The 21,079-nt window shown below is 36.8% G+C and overlaps 1 protein-coding gene across 2 annotated transcripts in view; it reads right to left on the reverse strand.

Moving 5' to 3' along the window:
* Window positions 1–2,413: 2,413 nt before the first annotated feature.
* SAMSN1 (SAM domain, SH3 domain and nuclear localization signals 1) overlaps window positions 2,414–21,079 on the reverse strand; it is an 85,042-nt gene continuing 66,376 nt past the window's right edge. For both annotated transcript variants that reach the window (XM_040980642.1, XM_040980643.1), the window contains exons 7-8: window positions 18,308–18,458; window positions 2,414–3,253 (exon numbers count right to left, since the gene is read on the reverse strand). In XM_040980642.1, coding sequence (XP_040836576.1) covers window positions 3,051–3,253; window positions 18,308–18,458 — 354 coding nt within the window. In that variant the 3' untranslated portion in view covers window positions 2,414–3,050. The remainder of the gene's footprint in view (window positions 3,254–18,307; window positions 18,459–21,079) is intronic.

Below are 21,079 nucleotides of genomic sequence, written 5' to 3' on the forward strand. Positions count from 1 at the left end.
CTGGACTCGAGTAAACTGAGGCAATATGTTGATTAAGTTTTTTTTTCATTTCTTGAATAATTATGATTAGTAACTGTCCTATTTATAAGGATTCCTAGAATTATCCATTAGGAGTGGTGGCCATGGCAGAGGTAGGGCTCTAATGGAGATAAGCATCTGGATGTTTGAACCTAAAATGATGTTTTCTGTGGTGAAAGGGGAATAACAGAGTTAGGCGTGGGCTTTTTGCTTGACCTGGGTGTAGCATATGACATTTACTCTCATGAATCTGGAACAATATACTAGATTAGGGAAGCAGTGTTGAAAGCCAGCATTTGAAATAACACTTGCTATTCTTTATTTTTCCCTCATGTGCGCTGTTGTGTGTCTACAAAACAGTAGATCACTTTGGAAGGTATGTACCTATAGTTTGAGTAACTGTTTTAAATCTTTTGAAGATGGAATGTGGTGTATTGGAAATTAGTATAATACTTAATAGGCTCAAGCAAATATCTCCTGTGTGGCAGGTATTATGTTAGGTACCATGGGTTAAAAATCTCTAACTCAGGTAAGGGCAGTTACCACACAAATAAATGAAATATAGTGTGAGATGCAGTCTAACCAATAGTTTGCAGGAAGCTATGAAAGAAGAGAGCGACAGAGGGAATCATGAAAGGCTTCACACAGTAAGTGATTTTGTTGGTGAGTTAAGACAGAAAAGTCTGCATTTGAGGAGTTGTATGTGAACTAATGTGGCTAGTGTGTACACTTAGAATTAGTTGAGAGGAGAGCACTCACTTGGTAGGTACAAATTGCTTGAAAAGGGCCTTAAACATCCCAGAGGGAACGTTAATTTACAAAAGACAATGAGGGTCCATTTAAACACTCAAGCATGGGGTGGGCTTTGTGACACAGTAGGTAAAACTGTCACGTGGGATACCCACACTGATATCATTTCCTCTGTTGGAATGTGTGGATTCTTGACCTGCCCCTTATCCCAATCTAGCTTATTGTTTGAGTGTATCCTGGGAAACAGCGAATGGTGGCTCAGGTACTTGGGCCCTGACTTCCTGGTTCCTAACTTTGGCTTGACCCAATCTTGCTTGCTGAGGGCATTTGGAGAGTGAACCAGGAGGTGAAAGAGCACTCTCCCTCCCCAAATCTGTCACACTACCTTTCCAGTAAATAAAAAACTTAAAACCCTTCAAGTAGGGGAAATGTTCCTTTTGATTTGGGACTAGACATATTTTTCTAGGCTCTGAGTGGAGAATGGATTAGAAGGTAGAAGGGGGCCCGGCAGCGTGGCCTTGCGGCTAAAGTCCTCTCCTTGAACGCACCCCCGGGATCCCATATGGATGCCAGTTCTAATCCCGGCAGCTCCACTTCCCATCCAGCTCCCTGCTTGTGGCCTGGGAAAGCAGGCAAGGATGGCCCAATGCTTTGGGACCCTGCACCTGTGTGGGAGACCTGGAGGAAGTTCCTGGCTCCTGGCTTCGGATTGGCACAGCACCGGCCGTTGCGGCTCACTTGGGGAGCGAATCATCAGATGGAAGATCTTCCTCTCTGTCTCTCCTCCTCTCTGTACATCTGACTTTGTAATAAAAATAAATAAACATTAAAAAAAAGAAGGTGGAAGGACAGTTGAAAACATGTAGAAAAATGCAACACATGATAGCATGAAGTTCCAAAGCCGGATGGTAACTAAGGAATAGATAGAAGGCAAAAACTATGGAAACATTACTGCAGGTAGAATCATTGAACTGGCATAGTTGTTAGATTTACGTGAGGCTGAAAGTGAGATGAAGAGAAAAAGTTTCTGCTGTGAAGACTAGTAAAAAGGCTGGGAATTTTAAGAGGAGAGTAAATTTGTAGAAAAAATAATACTGTCATGTGAAGTCTCTTAAACAGCATAGATCTGGGCAAAGGTGTGGAGGCTAGTATCAATTTTGGAATCACATAAAAATAAAAACACGAAAACTGACTATAAAACCTCATGTGAAAAATTTTGTTGGGCCAGCATGATGGTTCAGTGGCTATATCCTCACCTTGCACACCCTGACATCTCATGTGGACACTGGTTCGTGTCGCAGCAGCTCTACTTTCCTTCCAGATCCCTGCTGTGGCCTGGGAAGGCAGTAGAGGATGGTCCAAAGCCTTTAGACCTTGTACCTGCATGTGATGTCCAGAAGAAGCTCCTGGTTCCTGGTTTCAGATCAGCTAAGCTCTGGCAGTTGCAGCCACTTGTGGAGTGAACCAGTGGATGGAAGATCTTTTTCTCTGTCTGTCTATCTCTCTCTCTGTAAATCTGCCTTTGTAATGAAAATAAATCAAGGAAAAGAAAGGAAAAGAAAGGAAAGGAAAGGAAGGGAAGGGAAGAGAAGGGAAGGGAAAACTTCTGTAACAATCTAATATTAAGAAAAAGTAGTCTGGAAAATGGCATACACATAGTGCTTTTTATTATTAACAAATATTTACACTTGAAGACAGTATCTATACAATTATTAAAATCAGTTTTTCTGAATAAGAATGACAGTATTTGATCAACAATACATTATATTGGATAACATAGTAAAGAATATCAGCAAAAATATTTGCTGAAGATTAGGATACAGTATCTCTGGTATTAACTTCTTTTCCTGTAAGTACAAAATGAGTATAGATGTAATTTCGGGCAAATTAACTCAACAGAAACACCTTCTACCACTAATCATTCAATTATATGTATAAATTCAAAATTAAGGAAATAAGGAGGGATTTCTTTGCTAATGTTATGATTTTGCACTTGTGAAATAAAATCAAATAAGGTATGTATCACACAGTCAAACATTTACACTCTACTTTTCCTAATAGGTGTGTAAAATAGGAACTTACAGAATTTAAAATATAAATATATACATTTTATTTACAATAAATGGGACAATTAGAGATGTAAGCTTGTATGTACAACCACTCAGATTAAAATAATTTAACTTTAGGTAGTAATTACCAATAGTTCTCTTTTTCTCCTACTTGGCCTTTTGACAGAGAAGTTAAAATGTAATGTATTGTAGCCAAATTGTTAGGATGTATATTTAGATGGTTGGCTCCTTGATGCTAATCTTCTGGACCATCTCAGGCAGATTTTCAGACTCCAGCTCTTCTTTGCCGTTATCTGAATTTCCTGAAGAAATATAACAACCAGAGTCCCGTGGGCAGTCATCTAACTGTGACTTACTTAAGGACATGTCGGAGCCTAAGGATGTGGGCACTGGAGTATTTTCTTGCTCTTGAATAGCTGTGGATAGAAAACAGAGCAGGAGTTAAAGCCAAACCGAAAAAAAAAAAAAACACCTTTTTTTCTTGCATTTACTCATTCACTTTGAAGCACTCTCCTATTTTAGTTGTTATAATCTTGACTTCACTAAGAGGAAATTTATATATGTAAAATGTATTTTTATTATAAAAGACATATTAGCCCTACAGATATAAAAGCCACTATTTTCTCAACAAAGTTTGCTCTTCTTTGTTCACTTGCAGTTTCATGGAATTCATGTGAAACTCCTGTGACCAATACAAACTCGAATTTAACACTAGTAACTTGCACAAAATGCAAACTGCACCCACAGTGTGACTAATCTCTTGCCCAAATACTACTTAAAGTGTCATTTTAAAACAACATGCCTCTGAATGATCAATGAGTCACTGAAGAAATTAAAAATGAAATAAATTCTTGAAATAAAGAAAAATGAGCAATATGTCAAAACATGTGGGAGACAGCAAAAATGGTATTTAGAGGGAAGGTGGAGCTTACATAAAAAAAGAGAAAGTTTTAAACAAAATATCAAATGCTGTTTCTTAAAGAATTGAGGAAACAAGAGCAAACTAAACCCCAAGCCAGCAGGAGGCAAGAAATAATAAGGATCAGAACATAAAGAATTTAATTGAAAAAACTACAAATAACAAAATGCTGTACTTTTCAGAGGTGAAACAAAAATAGATGAACCTATGGCCAGACTAACAACATAAAAAAAACCTTAAATACACAAAGTTAGAAGTAAATGAAGAGATAATATAACCAACATCACTGAAATACAAAGAACATACATAGAATACAAAGAATACAAAACACAAAGAATCATATATAGAATACTATGAAAACTGCATGCTAATAAACTAGAATATCTTGAGGAAATTGATAAATGTATGGACACATAACCCATGAAGATTAAATCAATAATATATAGACAATCTTTACTGAGTCATAAAAACAAGGATTTTGAAACAAAAAAGTCTCCATCAAGGAAGTGTATACTACTGAAGTCTAGAAAACATTTAAGAGAAACTAACTCCAATATTCTTGAAATGTTTCCAAAGTGCTGAACAGGGTGAAACTCTGCCATGTTCTTTGTCTGATGCCAGCATCACTCTGATATCTAAACAAAGACAGAACTCAAAAGAAAACTACAGAACTGTATCTCTGAACAACAAACACGCAGATAGTTTCAATGAAATACTAAAAAATCAAATTGAAAAACGACGTAAAAGTTCATACTTCTCAGTCAAGTGGTATTTATCCAAAATCTGAATTTCAAGAAGCAGCTGGGGACTCAAAAACTAGCAGTCCAGTGGGATGGTGGTTGTTTTTTTTTTTTTTTTTTCTTTTTTTTTGCTGGTTACACCAGAATCCTGGTCCCTGGTTGATCTCAATTTGGTGGGGAATTAAGCCCTTTATTGCAATGTAAATTAAATGTGCTATCTCAAAAACTAAACAAAAGGAAAGAAAGGAAGAAAAAGAAAGAAGAGTCAAGGAGAAAACGAAAGAAAATGGGAGGGGAAAGGGAAGGAAGAAGGGAAAGAAAATTATTTTATTATTAGTGTATTTATGAACTATATCATAAAACCAAAAATTAACAAATGATAAAAAGAAAGTGAATAAATAAAGTCTGAAAAATGCATTATGATTTAAATATACAGGCTAATTCAAGAATTCAGATAACCTGGCTTAACAAAGATCACAAAGGGCAATCACGTACATTAAGGTTTCAGTTACTGGGGTTTAACGAACAAAACTTTAAATATCTGAGATTTTTCTGTCTCTATTCATGAGAAAAGTAAACATAAAAAACTAGGTTGCGTTCAGAGGGGAAAACACCAAAGAAATGAAATCCGCCCTCTTCACTAGCTTGTCATCCATATCTGTGTAGTTTTAAACAACAATCATCTGTGTTCACATTGAATACTTTGTCTTTAAAAGCAGGGCTCCATCTTTAACAGACATGATCTTTTAGAAAAAAGAATTAATATTAATAGTAGAACTGTAACACAGATAGCTCTAAAGAGTTTAGCGGACGAAGATTCCTCTTAGTGTCAGCTTCCTCTTGGCAAATGCATTTATCGCCTTCCTGGACACCAGTGGATGTTGTTCTGCGTCATAAACTGAGCATGTCAGCACAGTTATGGATCTCAGTCTACCACCTCTATCTAGGCTGTGTCCGGGTGCCTTGTCTATTACCTGTAATCGCAGGGCATTCTTTCTTAAGCCATTTCAGTAGCCCCATTGGAAGAACTAAGCACATACATTTAAGCTAGAAAAAACAATTCTGACTTCCCATTCCAGTGAGGAGAAAATAGATCTGAACTTCAAGATCGGGGGGGGGGGGAGAAGGAAATTATGCAATTTCATTCAATAGGTTACCATGCAAATTAATTTATCCTTAGGAGATCCACTTTTCATCATATATATATATATATGATATATACGTATATATATTTGAGAAAAATAAGTCAAATGGATAAGAGTTGGGGAGGAGGAACTCAAGCTATTCCTACTGGCAGATGACATGATCCTGTATATATGGAAACCAGACAACTTTACTAAAACTTGGAACTAATAAGAGTTTAAAATTTTCAGATCGTACTAATGTTGGTTAAGGGTTCCCTGGGTGTCCAATTATCACCAACCTTTCTTACAGCCTGACATGAGCCCTGGTGCCCCAGGGCACCTTTATAAGTAGTGAATTAACCTCTGTTTTTAAATGGTACTACTTAGGTGCCATCATGTGAGAAGTGAGAAGTTATCAATACATACTCCACAGTCTGATTTCAAATAGAGAAGACTGGTTCAGAAAAGCTGGAAAAATTATTAAAATTTGCTTCTTGGTCTACTCATCTTTAACGAGTCCTAGCACTTGTTTCAATCTTTTCCTCAAGGCTTTTCTTTGCAACAGTAAAACCACGTCTATACCATCCTTTTGAATCATCTCCACATGTATGGCAATTGTATTTAACCATGGATTTGAAATTCATGTATTCAAGTGTAGTGATGTTATAACCAGTTCTAAGTAAAAGTAAGGTTAATTGTAATACATATTGTGCAGTTATTTTTTTTCACTTTAGCTACTGTGAAACATTTTCTATTTTGTAGTCACAGTTTTGGGGACTTCACTTACTGTTCAGTAGTCTTTATGAATATGATTTATTTTTGTTTCTGAACTTTTTTTTATGGAAAAGCAATGCTGAAGTGCGCCCTCACTATCTGAAGAATGCCTTTCTGTCCCGCTTCATCTCTTCTGTTTCATAGCCACTGAAATGAAAGGATCCAATGCTGTGTTCCGATATCTTAGTATTTCTTGAATTTTCCAGATGTGTAAGTCTTATTATATACATCCCTTCACATCGGCAGTGACCAAAACTGACCCATGTAAATATTATGGTTGTGACATTTGAGCCCTTTTCCTAGTGTATAAGTTAAAATTGGACCAATTCCGTTGATTGATACTTTACAAGACTTGGTGTAATGAACCCTGCTCAGTCATAATATTCAGTTCTCTTTGGGTTGGTTCCCATGCATGGAACTCTCCCAAGAAGGAAAACATGGGCTTAAGACTTCTGATTTCCCAAATCAATTGCTTTTTTTTCAAAAATATGTATCTGCCTTTTTTGTTTCATTTTGTTTGGATCTGGGGCCTCCATACACTAACCTCAAAGAGAAGTGAGGTAAACAAGTGAAACACTAGCCTTATCAGAGAATATGCCATTGGTTAATGCTAGCAATAAAAAACATATCTGCTTTTATTTCCCATTAAGAAATGCTATATCACATTCCCTCAATTCTAGGAATTGGCTTGTTTTAAACATAGGCTATCTAGTATAGAAAGCTTTCTTTGGCAACTTTTATGGAAAAGGGAAATAGTTTCTCAGTATGAAAGTGAGGCAGCACAGTAAATTACGGAACAGTGGTAATTTGCTAAACGATTTCCTGGTGAAATGAAAATATGACTATGCCTCCTCAACTGCTTCCCACCAGGCTTGCAATAATTTCAGGCAGGTGATCAGTTGGAACCCTCAACAGTAACTATAAAAAGAAAAGACAAGGCATTGTGTTCGATAATGGAGATGAAAGTTTTTTAGCATTCAATTTTTATGTTGGAGGGTCAACAATTCCTCATCTTACTGCTTTTCATCATTATACTAATGACAAAGAGTGACAGATACCTGGGTTTTATGATACAGTTGTTTCTTCCTGCTGTGGGGATGAATTCACACTAATGCATTCACATTTTTCTCTAAGTCATTTAGTTTCTTCATGTAGCCGTGAAACACACACACAAAAAACCTATCAGGTCTACACAGAAATTGAAATCATAACCTTCTTCAGTTTTGTCCTGTGATCCAATCATTTGAGCTAAGCAGGAAGGAACACAGTGGAATAGAAAGTAGCTTACCTCCAAAATGACTGAATTCCCATAGGATATCAGAATGCATCTTTTATGTCAAAATATTTCTAATAGCATAATTTTTAAAAATAGGTGATTAATAGATTTTACACAAGTAATTATTTTAAAGATATAGGCCTATGAATATATAATTTTTAAAAAATCAAAGTGTTCAAATTTAAGAAAGATTTTACCCTGTGTTTTCTCAGATTTTGTACAATTTTTTATGTTTTATTTTCTAGATGAACAAATTAAAATATCATAATTTTTCAAAAGGCAATGAATTTTAAAATCTGAATATGTTGAAGAATTCTGAAATAATTTGAAAAATAATCTTTCTTATTTCTGCCAGTTAACAGCATGCTTAACAGGACCTCATCAAAGCAACACAGTTCTGTACTTCACATAATGAAAATAAAACAATCACACTAACAAAAATTACTTAGGAAAATTTTTATCTAGAAGGACTAATTTGAGTAATATTTCTGTTTCCTACCCAAATGTTATGGAATTCTATAAAGCCCATGCATCAACATTTTGAGATGGTTACCAATATTAAAAATAAGTGGTGTGTAAGACAGAATTATTTACAAAATAATTATATTGAAGTCATAACTTCAAGTAATTTATTAAGTATAAGCCATCTCAGTTATACTAAATATGAAGGAAGCTTTACAGAAATCAAAGTAGATTCTTATACTGAGAATATTTTCTTATTGTTTAAAATGCAGATCAAATATTAGGGAGTCAAGGTTTTGATTAGAGAGTCAACTATCAATTTTTGCTTGAGTTTTCCAGGTTTCATGGACCCAGAACCATAAACTAATGCAACCTGGAAGTTATGGTAAAATCCTTGGCTCAAAGAAAGCACTTCGCATATTGTTTTTTTCATAAATAAAACATTTCGACTAATTAAGGAAAATTGAACTTAGAAAAGGTTAAAGAGGTAACTTGTTTTTCTTATGCAGCAGTGAACACTCAGAATAACAACAATTTCATTTTCTCAGCATTCTTGGATTTTTAAGTTCAGCAAAACAAGGTGATTTCACGAAATGCTGACATTAACGCTATGGCACCCTCCCTCTAACCTTTACCATTTTACAATGACAAAACTGGCTTGAGGTCAGACAGATAGTTGGGTAGAAAGGGATTAGAAACACAGTGTCCTACTGCACATCCAGTGCTTCTTCCAGAACGTTCTAAAGGCAGCATCTCTGACCCTGTGCGTGCCTCTGAAGCCATGATAACGTCCTCTGTATAGGGTGGGCAGTTATTACATGATGGGCAGTTACTGTTCTGGTGCAAGCAGCACTGATTGGCCATTTGGCTCCTCATCAGCCAGATTCTCCCCAATGTTAATATTGAAAACAGCTTTTGATCTAGGGCCTAAAATATTGTCACCAGTCTGGTGCCTTCTGCAGAGGAAACAGCAGGCGTATGTGTCCTGAGACAACTCAAAACCCCAAATTCATGGTTTTAAATTTTGTTTTAAAGTTTATATTTTTTGAAAAAGAGACCATGTTGCCATCCACTGGTTTATTCCCATGTGCCTATAATGGCTAAGGAGTGAAACAGACGGGGCAGCTGAATAAAGCTGGGACCCAGAAACTTAACCAAGGTCTACCATATAGGTGTCAGGAACACGATTATTTGAGCCATTACTGTGTCTTCAAGGATCTATATTGGCAGGGATCTGGGGTCAGGAGACTGCAGTGTGTATCAAAACCAGCTATTCCATAGATATGGGCTTCTCAATTTCTATGTCAAATGCTTACACTCCATTTTTGCTTTTTAGGTTTTTAGTATATGAGATACCGAGTATGACAGAAAAAGAGTTCCCAGCTACTAATTAACTCCCCCAAATTATGCAATGGCCAGAACTGGACTGAGCCAGATATAACAGCCAGGCATCCAATCCAGATCTCCCTTGTGAGTGACAGGAATTCAATGACTTGGGTCATCACCCCTGTTTCTAAGGGTTTGCATTGGGAGGAATCCAAAGCCAGAGGCACAGCCGTTCAGTGAGTGTCTCCAGTGGTGGCCAACTGCTAGGCTAAATACTCTCCTTCAGCCACATATTCTGAGTAACTCAGCCTAAACCAAAGCCATTCTCTAGGTAACAACGTTGCCTTTATTAGTCCAGAGGCAGTTGTTGTCTATAGAGGAAAACTTAACGGCTCATTTGCACAACTCTCAATTCTTTCCAATTTTATTTCGAGCACCTTGAATTACCTGCACATTTTGTTTTTCAAAGTATAACTAATATTGGTATTCACTTAATTTGAACATTAGCTACTTTTTGGGCAAAAAAAAAAAAGGCACAAAATGAAAAAGAGGAATTTATCTAAAAAAAAAAAAAAAAAGACCAGCTCCCACTGTTCCCGAGGCCATGAGTGAATAAACAGTTGAAAATCACCCTCCCTTCTTGCCTTCTTGCACACCTCTTCTATAGCCTGGCATCACAGTCTATCTCATAATATGTGTCTCGGGAAATGAATCTTTTCAGTTTAGTCTCACAGCAATCTCCACTTAGACCATGCCAGGTACTTCAGGAAAGGCACTCAAATCTCAGTAACTGAGCGGCAGTGTGTACAGCATGTTAGCCTGCTATTCTACCCCACCACACATCCACATGGAAGGTTCTGCTCTAAGGAATATTTATTCTGTTGAGGTATCTTTATTTTGGATTTTTTAAATACCTAAATGAAATAGAAAAATGACATTACATATCTAGAGTCGCCTTGGAAAATCAGTTTCGTATTTTTGTAGTTAATAATTCTGTTTGCTTGATGAGGAAATTAAGAACATGTCACCGGCAAAACATGCCACATGGGCGCGTTGACTATTTTGAGTGAAAGCCACTTGAAAAGCAGCAGGTACAAGAGCACCGTGACCTTGCTCCTTCTTTCTAAAAGCAAGAGATGTATTCCAACTGGAAAAGAAAATGTCCTCTTTCTCCTAGAAGGAGAAATAAATAGCTGACTATCTGATTATATGTGTTCAACCATAAGTTGCCCAGTCTTGATGAAGCAAGAGAAATCTATAGAAATAAACCATGTTAGAGTAACTTTTCTAGCCACTACTCCTGTGCTTTTCCAATTTTCAGAATTTACTATTTTTTGTCTAATTTGGTAGCTGTGCAACAGTAAGTCTCTTTCTCCATGAACTATCTTTTGCCAATGTAAATCTTGCATTAAATAAGCCAGTACATTTTTCATCTCTTAGTCTGTCTTGTGTAAATTTAACTCTTAGGCTCAGTGCTAAAGCAAGCAAAGAAACAAAAAATTCCAAAAGGCTAGACGTAGGATGTTTTCTCCATGCAGTTAATGGTGAAAAACAAATCTAACCATGTATCATTTCTAAAATTATTTTCAAGCAAAAATAGATTATCAGTAATGATATACCATGTATTTCTTTCACCATTTTAATATATTTTGGACATTCTCCAATTTTCATGTCAGTACATGCAAAGCCCTATATTATGATCTTTTAAAAAGATTTGTTTTTTTTTTTTTTACTGGAATGACAGAGTTACATAGAGAGGGAGATATAGAGAATGAGAGATGTATTAGGATTAGCTTGCTACACTACCACCTTGTATCATTACCTTAAAGTCAGTATTCCTTTTTAAAGATTTGTTTATTCTTTATTTGAAAAGCAGGCTTTATTGGGAGGGGAACAGAGAGTGAAGTCTTTCGTCTGCTGAGTTTGTGCTCCAAATGGCCACAGTGGCTGAAGCTGAGGTGGTCTGAATTTGAAGAAATGAAAATAAAAGCAAAAATAGCAAAACCCATGAGCAAAAACAGTATTGAAAGGGTTATTGATCTAATATTTTGCATGGAGTGTGCCTTATATCAGAGAGATCATATGATTTTTATCCTTTTTGGATTGACTTATTTCATTGAGCATAATGGTCTCTAGTTTGGAACATTTGGTTGCAAATGGTAGAATTTTATTCTTTTTTTTTTTTAATTACAAAGTCAGATGCACAGAGAGGAGGAGAGACAGAGAGGAAGATCTTCCATCCGATGATTCACTCCCCAAGTGAGCCACAACGGCCGGTGCTGTGCCAATCCGAAGCCAGGAGCCAGGAACTTCCTCCAGGTCTCCCACACGGGTGCAGGGTCTCAAGGCTTTAGGCCATCCTTGCCTGCTTTCCCAGGCCACAAGCAGGGAGCTGGAAGGGAAGTGGAGCTGCCGGGATTAGAACCAGCGTCCATATGGAATCCCGGTGCGTTCAAGGAGAGGACTTTAGCCGCAAGGCCACGCTGCCGTACCCAGAATTTTATTCTTTTTTTAATGCCTGAGTAGTATTCCATGGAGTAGATTTACCTCAGTTTTCTTATCCACTCCTCTTTTGATGTGCATCAGGGTTGTTTCCTTTGGTATTATAGATTGTGCTGTTTGCTATCAGTAAATATAGTAGTACAGATCCCTTTCTCATATGCAGTCTCATTCCTTTGGATATATTCCTAGCAGTGGAATAGCTGGATCCTACATATCCAGACTTTTAAAAATTGAATTTGGATGGGCAAATTCCTTAATTTGAATTTCTGAATGCACATGTATGTATATTATGCATACTTCAAGTTCTGCTGTTTTTGTTTTGTTTTGTTTTGTTTTGTTTTACATCATAGTCCTCCTAAAGCATTTACACTCGAGCACACATAAGTCTGTACTTGTTTAACTCACAAAACATAAATTGACAACTCATATCAAAATCATTCATCTGCACAGGAGCTTGGGCATGTGTGGTTCAGACAATATTTTTTTATGATCAGAATAAAATCTGTGCTTTGAGGAATCTTCGTCATTTCAGACACTATACATTCATCTTCTAAATGTTTGCTACCTATTCACAGATGAAAAGCACGGGGAAAGTGGTTTGGAGCACATGTGGTAATGGAAAATTGCCGTTGTTACCACGGAGTGATCGTTACAGAGCAATGTGTAAAACAAAATCAGTACCCTCTTAAAGCAAGCGTGGGGGCGCTCTATATGGACAGACATTACAAAGACCTTACATCAATGGGGCGCAAAATCCTTTAACCCATTTCATTGGGAATTACTCTCTGATAAACATACTCGTATCTTATTACTTTATATTGCATACAGTAAGCATATGTCATAGATAAAATATCGGAGATGCATATGGGAGATTTCTTTCATCTCTATGACAAAAATAAATTTAAAAAATTGAACTACAGTGAACCAAATAGCCACAACCAGAAACAGATAAAAATATGTAATTGTAAATACATAAAACTGTCAGAAAGTATTCCTTATATATGTGGCCAATTAGTGTATCTTTTAAAAGCTATACATGTGTTGAATCTATATTCAATTCATATAGAAAGTGGGTTAGAAACCCCAGGTACACATGTCAGGGTCTCTGGTGCCAGGCTACCCTGGCACGCTGTTAGGCCAACTGCTGGACTGTTGCTTGGCTGTATTACAAATTTCCTTGCTGACAGCTCATGCTCCAGGCACCTGGCTGAGCTCTGTCATTTACCCTGTGTGGATTTGGACATAGAGGCAGACAAGAAGGCACAACTGGGAATGGATCAGCAATAAGGGGCTGCTGTGACCACAGCTGATGCCAACGACCTGGCATAAAACCCCCCCTTCCTTTTCCTCCTCTTTTGGCATTGCAACCAGTGTTGGCAGTAACCAGTAATACACTGTATACAGACTTGTAAGTTTGCTTGTTACGTTAGTGTTTTTGTTTTAATTTCAAATGTAATTTTTGCTATATTTGAGAAAAAGAAGATAATTCCTTCACACATTGTCCTCAAGGACAAGAGTATACTTCCTCATAGATGACAGTGTTTCTAAATGTGTTAAAAGAAGAATAAGTTTAGAATAAGGAAAATATTTAGTGTAAATAGTAATTAACTCACATTATCTTAAACAAGCATTTCTGAGTAAGGTAAAGGAAATGTGAAGTTGTATTTATGACACAAAACAGACACATACATACACATACACAAACACAATTTCCTTTTTATTTACTGGGAATACTTCCTCCCAGAATAAACAAACCATTTTGTATTTCAATTAAACAGAGATCATAGAGATCCTCTCATATGCACAATATAAAATGATTCTGCTCTCCTGCTCCTTTAAGAGCTGAGTCTCACCCTAATTTTTTGTGCTCCCTTGAACTTTATCTAGATCCCAGTTGAGGGAGCCAGTGGTTTAATTCTGTTTAGCTGTAGCACAATGCACGAGCAAATTCTGAATCGCTCCTTTTCAGAATCACAAAACCCTCAAGTCATTATCCTTCCATAATAGTATCCGGTGACCTGCACTAACACTCCTCAACAGCCCTTTTATCAAAGTGCTGGAGAGGCAGTTGCCACCTGTCCAGCAATGACTTAAAAGTTTAACCTGGTTGCTACTTACAAAGTCAGAGTGGAGACATAATATAGTTCATCTTGGACTATGAGAAAAAAGAAATCACTTATTTTAAATACTATATTGCTGTTTTGTTCCCTATCCCATCCTCCACCTTCTTGATGCTTCTGGAAGCATTAAAGGCTTACATGTGACTCATGGTCTTTCCTAAGTTATTGCGAAGTTTGAGTTTATCCTAGAAATATTGCTTGATGAGTTCAAGTTTTAAGCCAAATGATCAGCAATACCACACTTTCTACCTCCCATCCTTGCTAACAAAAACCCTAAACTCGGAATGGGTTGAGGTTCCCCAACTTGACATTATTCAATGGTGATAATAAAATGCATACATGAAGTTCTGGAAAATTTGCATAATCTATTCTTTTAAAAATGCTGACTATTTTTAACCTATGATTGTGACATGCATTCATTTTTAATAATGTCTTAGTTTTTTTTATAAGCAGATAGCCAAGGTCTTTATCATTCAAGGTACATGAAGGTTGTGTATTTAATCTTTAGCATGGTTGTAGAAGATATGATTCATAGAGTGTAGATAAAAATAAGCATGGAGCAACATGGTGCCAAATCATCAGAACTCACCATCTTATCAACAAAAGGAAGTCACTCTTCTTTATTCCTTGAGCAAAGCAGTTTCATAGAAGATAAATAGCTTTCAGCCAGGATAGCCTAACATGCAGTATGCATCTCGTTGACATGTATATTCTAATCATATTTCAGACCATACGATTGAAATAAAAAGAAATCTCAAGGTTCGGTGTTAATAAGAAATATTGGTTAAGTCTGTATTTTTCCCATTTTCAACCAGAATTTAGCTGTTTGTGTGTGTGTGTGTGTGCATCATTAGCTATTAATAAATGATCAATTTATAGTAACCTTCAATTATCACATTGTAAAATTTTATGCATGGAAATAATTTCTGGCACTCAAACCTTTTTATAGCAAGTATTGAAAATCACCTTATGCTGTGCAGATATGTTTTGTTTTTCAGAAACCAAGACATACTAGAACATTTTTAATAGATTTAAGTGATTAGATTTTCTATATTTCAATTTGAAAAAGCTATTTATTTACTTCAATTTTCCTATCTTGAAGAGTTTGGAGCAGATCTTTTAAGATTTTTTTTTATTCCTCTGAAAGAGAGAGAGGGAGAGACAGACACCAATGCACAAACACACATGCACGAACACACACACACACACACACACACACACCCACACACACCCACACACAAAAGGAGGGAGAGTTATTCCATCTGATGCCCATGCCCCAGATGGCACAGCAGCTAGAGCTGGACCAGGTTGAAGCCAGGAGCTAGGAGCTTTATCTGGATCTCCCATGTGGATTGTAGAAGTTCAGACACTTGGGACATTCTTTACCTGATTTCCCAGGTCACTAGTAAGGAGATGAATTAGGAGTGAAGCAGTTGATACAAAAACCAGTGCCCATATGAGAAGCTGCATCACAGGCTGTGGCTTTACGTGCTGCCCCATAATGCTGGCCCTTGTTAAAGTCATTTTAAATATACAATTCTTCATATTGTACAATGTAAAGATCTTATTTTCCTTGCATTAATTGTAAACAGATGAAGAGGAAGGCAGGCTGAGGACATGAAATAACACAGGACCTTGTAGCCATGTTCCCTCTGGGTTCTCAGCCGAGAACTATCTTAACCCTGATAGCACTACTTGCCAAGGCTTTGCACTTTCTTTTCACAAGTCCTATGAGAGGTGGCTAGGTAGGGTGGCCTCTCGCTTTTCAGGGAGCCCCACTGGGGCCAGGATTTTGGTCTTAGTAAAATTTTAACTTCCACACTCTGAAAAAAGAAAAACTAAAGTCATCAAGAAAACTAGTAATGGCAGAAAACTTAAGTTTTCAAACATTCATCGTTCTCATGATTTCACATGGAGGAGAAAGACCTTCGTAGCTTTATAGTCGACTTCCTTCGGTTAACATTTCACTTCAGGGGCTGTGCATTGTGGTACAGCGAGTGAAACAGCTGCCTATAACAGCAGCACACCATTAGTGCCAGTTTGAGTCTCTGGCTGCTCCACTTCAGATGCAGTTTTCAGTTAATGCACCAGGAAAGGCAGCAGAAGTCTCAGGTACTTGGGCCCCTGCCACATCAGTAGGAGACAAAATTGTACTTCCAGGATCCTGACCGTCACTTGGTCCAGCTCTGAATCTTGCAACAAATTTTTAATGAAAGATTTTCTCTCTATATATGTATTACTCTGCTTTTCAAAATAACCCCACTTCTAGTTCTTGTTTAGCTGTCCCCTCTCTTCAAAATTGATCTCTGTTCTCCCTTCCTGCACTTCGTGGTCAGATTATTTTGAAGGGCATTGGTAATGATACTGAATATTATCAACATAGAAATGCAAAGGATCTACATTTTAGCCAGACATTGTTGTGGAAGATTCATGTCTTCAAATAAGAAGTGAAAAATAACTTCACATGAAAGATATTACTATTTCAGTTTATTATAATGTTTTGTTTTGACTCATATTGCTGAGTAAACTGGCTGCTTTTAAAGTTTGGCCTTTTCCTTCCCCTCTTGCCCCATCCCTCCTTTTTTTGTTTGTTTGTTTGTTTAATTTCCTGGCCGCTATATGAAAGCATATAAAAATCTGGGCCAGTGATGCAATTATTTCTGCTGCTGTTAAATTGCTTACGTTGGTGAGTACCCATGGAGAAGGATGAATATCTGTGCAAATAGAAGATAGTGAATGACAGGAATATGGAAAGCTTTCCTAAAGGATTCATTCCTACTAGGTAAAAACCAGTGTGTAGTACATGTATGTAAGTTCCTTGGAAGACAGGAGAGTCCACAAAGGAGCAGTCTAGACGGCTGGATCCTGAGCATGTTTTCCTCCTTGCTGTTCCTTGCACTGTTGAGAAGAAGCTCATAGATTCATAAACACCATGTTGGAATTCTAATTCTGGAGTTCACTAGCATGGACTTAGATAAGACCTTAGACCAAGATTTAACTCAAAGTATCTGGCCACTTGGCAAATAAACCAGAAGACGGAAGAGCTCTCTTTCACTCACTGTCTGTGTGTATCTCTGTGTTTCAAGAAAACACATGTGGAAAAAAAAAGATTGAAAAATAAAAGAAAGAAGAAAGAAAATTTTTTTGGTCTTTATAACTAAACCATGCCACTTCTTTTACTTCATCTCACAAAATACACCTTTCAGTGTTGGTATGCCTTGAACAAAGGTTTTTGAGGCCCAACAAAATTTAGTAGGAAGGGGGTTTCAGATGGGTAATTGCAAAAATAAATGTATCTTATCTTTACATTCGGAGTTGGCACAGTTAGTATTCTACCACAGATGAATCTGCGTGTATCATTCTATCGTCAGTTTATATGTACAGAGACCATCTCCGATAATAATAGTCAGTGCTGAATATTTTTGCAAGCTATTATACCATTTTAAACGAGTACTATAAACAAGTACAAGATGTGACTATATGATAATGAAATGAATTTTGCTGTGTGGTGTGAAGGCTCATTAACTTACAGCCATGCTCCATGTTGTTCCACAGAAGCCATGTGTGACATTTCTCACTAATGATTCATGCTGTCACTAAATATTTGTCTCTAACTCCCTCAGTCTGTGGGAATGCAGGCATCTACTTGTGTGTAAATTAATAGCTTTGCAGCACTGAAATGAGATATCCAGAAAAGTTCTTCCTTTTCCTAGGAGGCCCATAAGGAAACAAAGTTCCTCCTTTTTTCCCTAGATTCATTTATTTTACTTGAAAAAGTTACAGAGATAAGAGGAGAGAGCTTCCATCCACTGATTCACTCCCCAAATGACCCCTAAGACCAGAACTGGGTTGGTCTGAAGCTGGGAGCCTTGAGCTGATCCTGCTCTCCCACTTTGGTGTAGGAGCCATCCTCTGCTACTTTCCAATGCATTAACAGACTGTGGGCTCAGAAGTGAAGCAGCAGAGATACAAACCAGTGAAGTGTCCACATGGATGCCAGCACCATATGCAGGAGATTAGAGAGCCACCCACCATCCCTCAAAACTTCTTATTCATAACTACAGGTTTAGTCAGCCTTGTTGTTTCCTAATTTGCATGAAAATTCATAGCTTTAAGGAAGAACACTTATACAGTTCTCAGCAAATACTATCACGATTTTGTTTTCAATGTTTACCTTTTGTAGGAAACAATGATAGTTAGTGAAGGAAAGGAGATGGGCACACTTACTTTCTTCCTCAAGAAGATTTTCAGCAGCTGATAAGAACCTCTTCCTGTCTTCGGAGTTTTCAATGTTCAATTCAATTAGATGACTCTCTTTGATATACTTCAAATCCTCTAGAGTCTCATAACCATTGAGCAGAAGTGTTGAACTATATTCCTGTAGGGGAGAAGAAATACGTATAATATTAGATAGAGTTTTGTATTTAGTTTAATTTTCTTTAGATTCAAAGAAAGTGCAGAAATGCACATGGAAACCAAAGGTACTAAGGTAAGTTTTTTCTGACATGTAAGTTTCCCATTTATGAACTCTAGAGTATTAACAGAGTATATTGTTTGAGCCTCATCTTCTGGAAGGTCAGATGTAAAGATGAAATAATTAGCTTAAGCAAGATCATGCTGATTCATGAGTCAATGATATAGCTGGATCACTCATCCCATATGACACTTTTCCACTTCTCAGTTAAATTGGCAGAACCAGCATATCCTTGTGTCTATCAATAAATGCATTTGACAAAATATATTAACACTTATATATCTGCATCTAACATCTTCTTGTTTGAATGAGCATTTATGAGCATTTATGTCATTAACTCCTTGAGATAGGTTTTCAAATGAATTTAAAGTAAACTATTCTATATAAAAATGAGTTAACTATTTTGGTTGAAAATCAATATATAAGTTTAAAGACTCACAGGCTTTCTCTTCAATGAAAAGCTTCTACTAAATATAAAGACACTGTAGTAGGGAAAAGATTCCTTGTCCTCAGCATTTTGATTCCTATCTATCTATCTGTCTATCTACCTACCTGTCTATATTCTTACCTACCTACCTATCATCATAAGTAATTTTAAAGCATGTAGACTTCTGATTTCAGATTGTTACTCATTTATCCTCTGTTTTAACTGAATGAAAATGCATGGTGAAGTAGAATGCTTTTTTAACTTCCTCAAAATTCCTCCCATTTTACATGATCATAATTTCAGTGTCTTTATTTTAGTACTCAGTTTGAATAAGAGGAAGTCCAAAATTTTTAAGTAATTAGGAAAAATGTATCACTAGGCTGTTTTTAAACAAAAAAAAAGGAAGAAATGAAAAGCAGTAACAATTTTTGTAAAAAAATATTGCATCCTGAGCTGTTGGGAGGGTGGGTGCAGCTCTCCCCTAACTTCCCCTTTATTTGACCCTTCCCCCAGATACAGGAGGAAGATAGGGAAAGTTTGGAAACAGTGGTCTCCCTCACACTTCCCTAGTCCTCGACCCTTCCCACCCTGGTCAACCATGTAAACAACATCAAAAATAAAAACCAAAATAAAAAAATTGTGCAACCTAGAAAAACATTGAATTAGGACAGAGGACATGAAAATTCCCATTCTGACATAATGTTCTGTGAGTTCTCCTCTAAGTCAATTAACTCCCTTAGTCTTGCTTTTCTACAAGTCACAGAACAAGTAACATCAGAGGATTTAAGGAAGATCTGTGGAGATAGTTTCTTCACTGACTATCTCATTTGGGTTATACCAACACTAGTATGAAGGCACTTCAAAATGTTTGTATCACCTAGGAGTGCATATTTGGCCTGGGTTTTAAGCTGCCAGTTGGGACGTTTGTATTCCACACAGGAGCACCTAAGTTCAAGCTCTAACTTGATTCCAGCTTTCTTTGGTATGTGCCCCGGGAGACAGCAGATGATGGCTCAAGTAGCTGGACATAGGTGCCCCTCTGAGAGACCTGGATGGATTTCCTGGCTTCTAATTTCAGACTGACCCAGTCCTGCTGTTGTAGCAGTCGGGGAGTGAACCAGCACATGGGATGCTTGATTTTATGTCTCTCTCTTTCATGAAAAATATGTTAAAATAGTATCTATGAGAATGAAATTTAAACATAAGTTTATTTTTGTGCAAAGAAATTTTGAAATTTATGCATGTCATAAATACATTTTTACAATCCACATTTTCCATGAACTATTTGATCATTCTTTATACCAAAAGGCTTAGATATCATCTTCACAAATAGGAGCATAAATATATAAGTCAGAGAACACAATTAAAGGAAGTTTAATTGGCTATTGCTTTGATGCATTTTGAAAACTACCAGAGTACTGCTTAGTTAATTTAAGAAATGGATTGTAAAGCCATAAATTGACGAAGAGTAAGTGTATTTTACATACACAGCATTTAACAGAGGAGATATTTCATAAAAATTTGCTAATGCACAGGAAAATAATTAGATTGTAAGTATAGACAATAGTATTTGAAGCACAATCAGTGTGGCTTAATGATTGCTATTTTCTAATAAATTGCTTTTTAAATGTTTATAGTTGTATCCTTTCAACTTGATTTTTGATCTCTGCTCTACAGAAAATACTTTCCTCTTCATTTTCCTTTCACTTCTCTGGACTTTTATTTGGTTCTTCATACTTTGTTTATCACTCTCATTTAGATATTTTCTCTGGGCATTTTATTCTGCTAGGTATTTTTCCATTCTTGCTGCACTTTCTCAACATTAATCCGTCACTGCTAAGTACTATTAGGTTTTAGTCCAAGGGATGTTATATCAAGACCTGTCCTTGCATAATAAAAGCAATAAAAGGAGAAATAAGATCTGTTCTAGGAAAACAGATTTTCCTTTGCTGCAATTCTTTTTTATTGTTTATTTTAGAGTTAGAAAAAGGAGGAAGAGAGAGAGAATCCATCTGATGATTTATTCTCTAAATTTCTGCAACATCCAGGGAGGGGACGTCAAGAGCTGAGAATTCGATCAGGGTCTCCTATGTTGATA

This window comes from Ochotona curzoniae, unplaced genomic scaffold (assembly GCF_017591425.1).
Source record: "Ochotona curzoniae isolate NIBS_2020 unplaced genomic scaffold, NIBS_Ocur_1.0 contig_3498, whole genome shotgun sequence".
Taxonomy (NCBI): Eukaryota; Metazoa; Chordata; class Mammalia; order Lagomorpha; family Ochotonidae; genus Ochotona; species Ochotona curzoniae.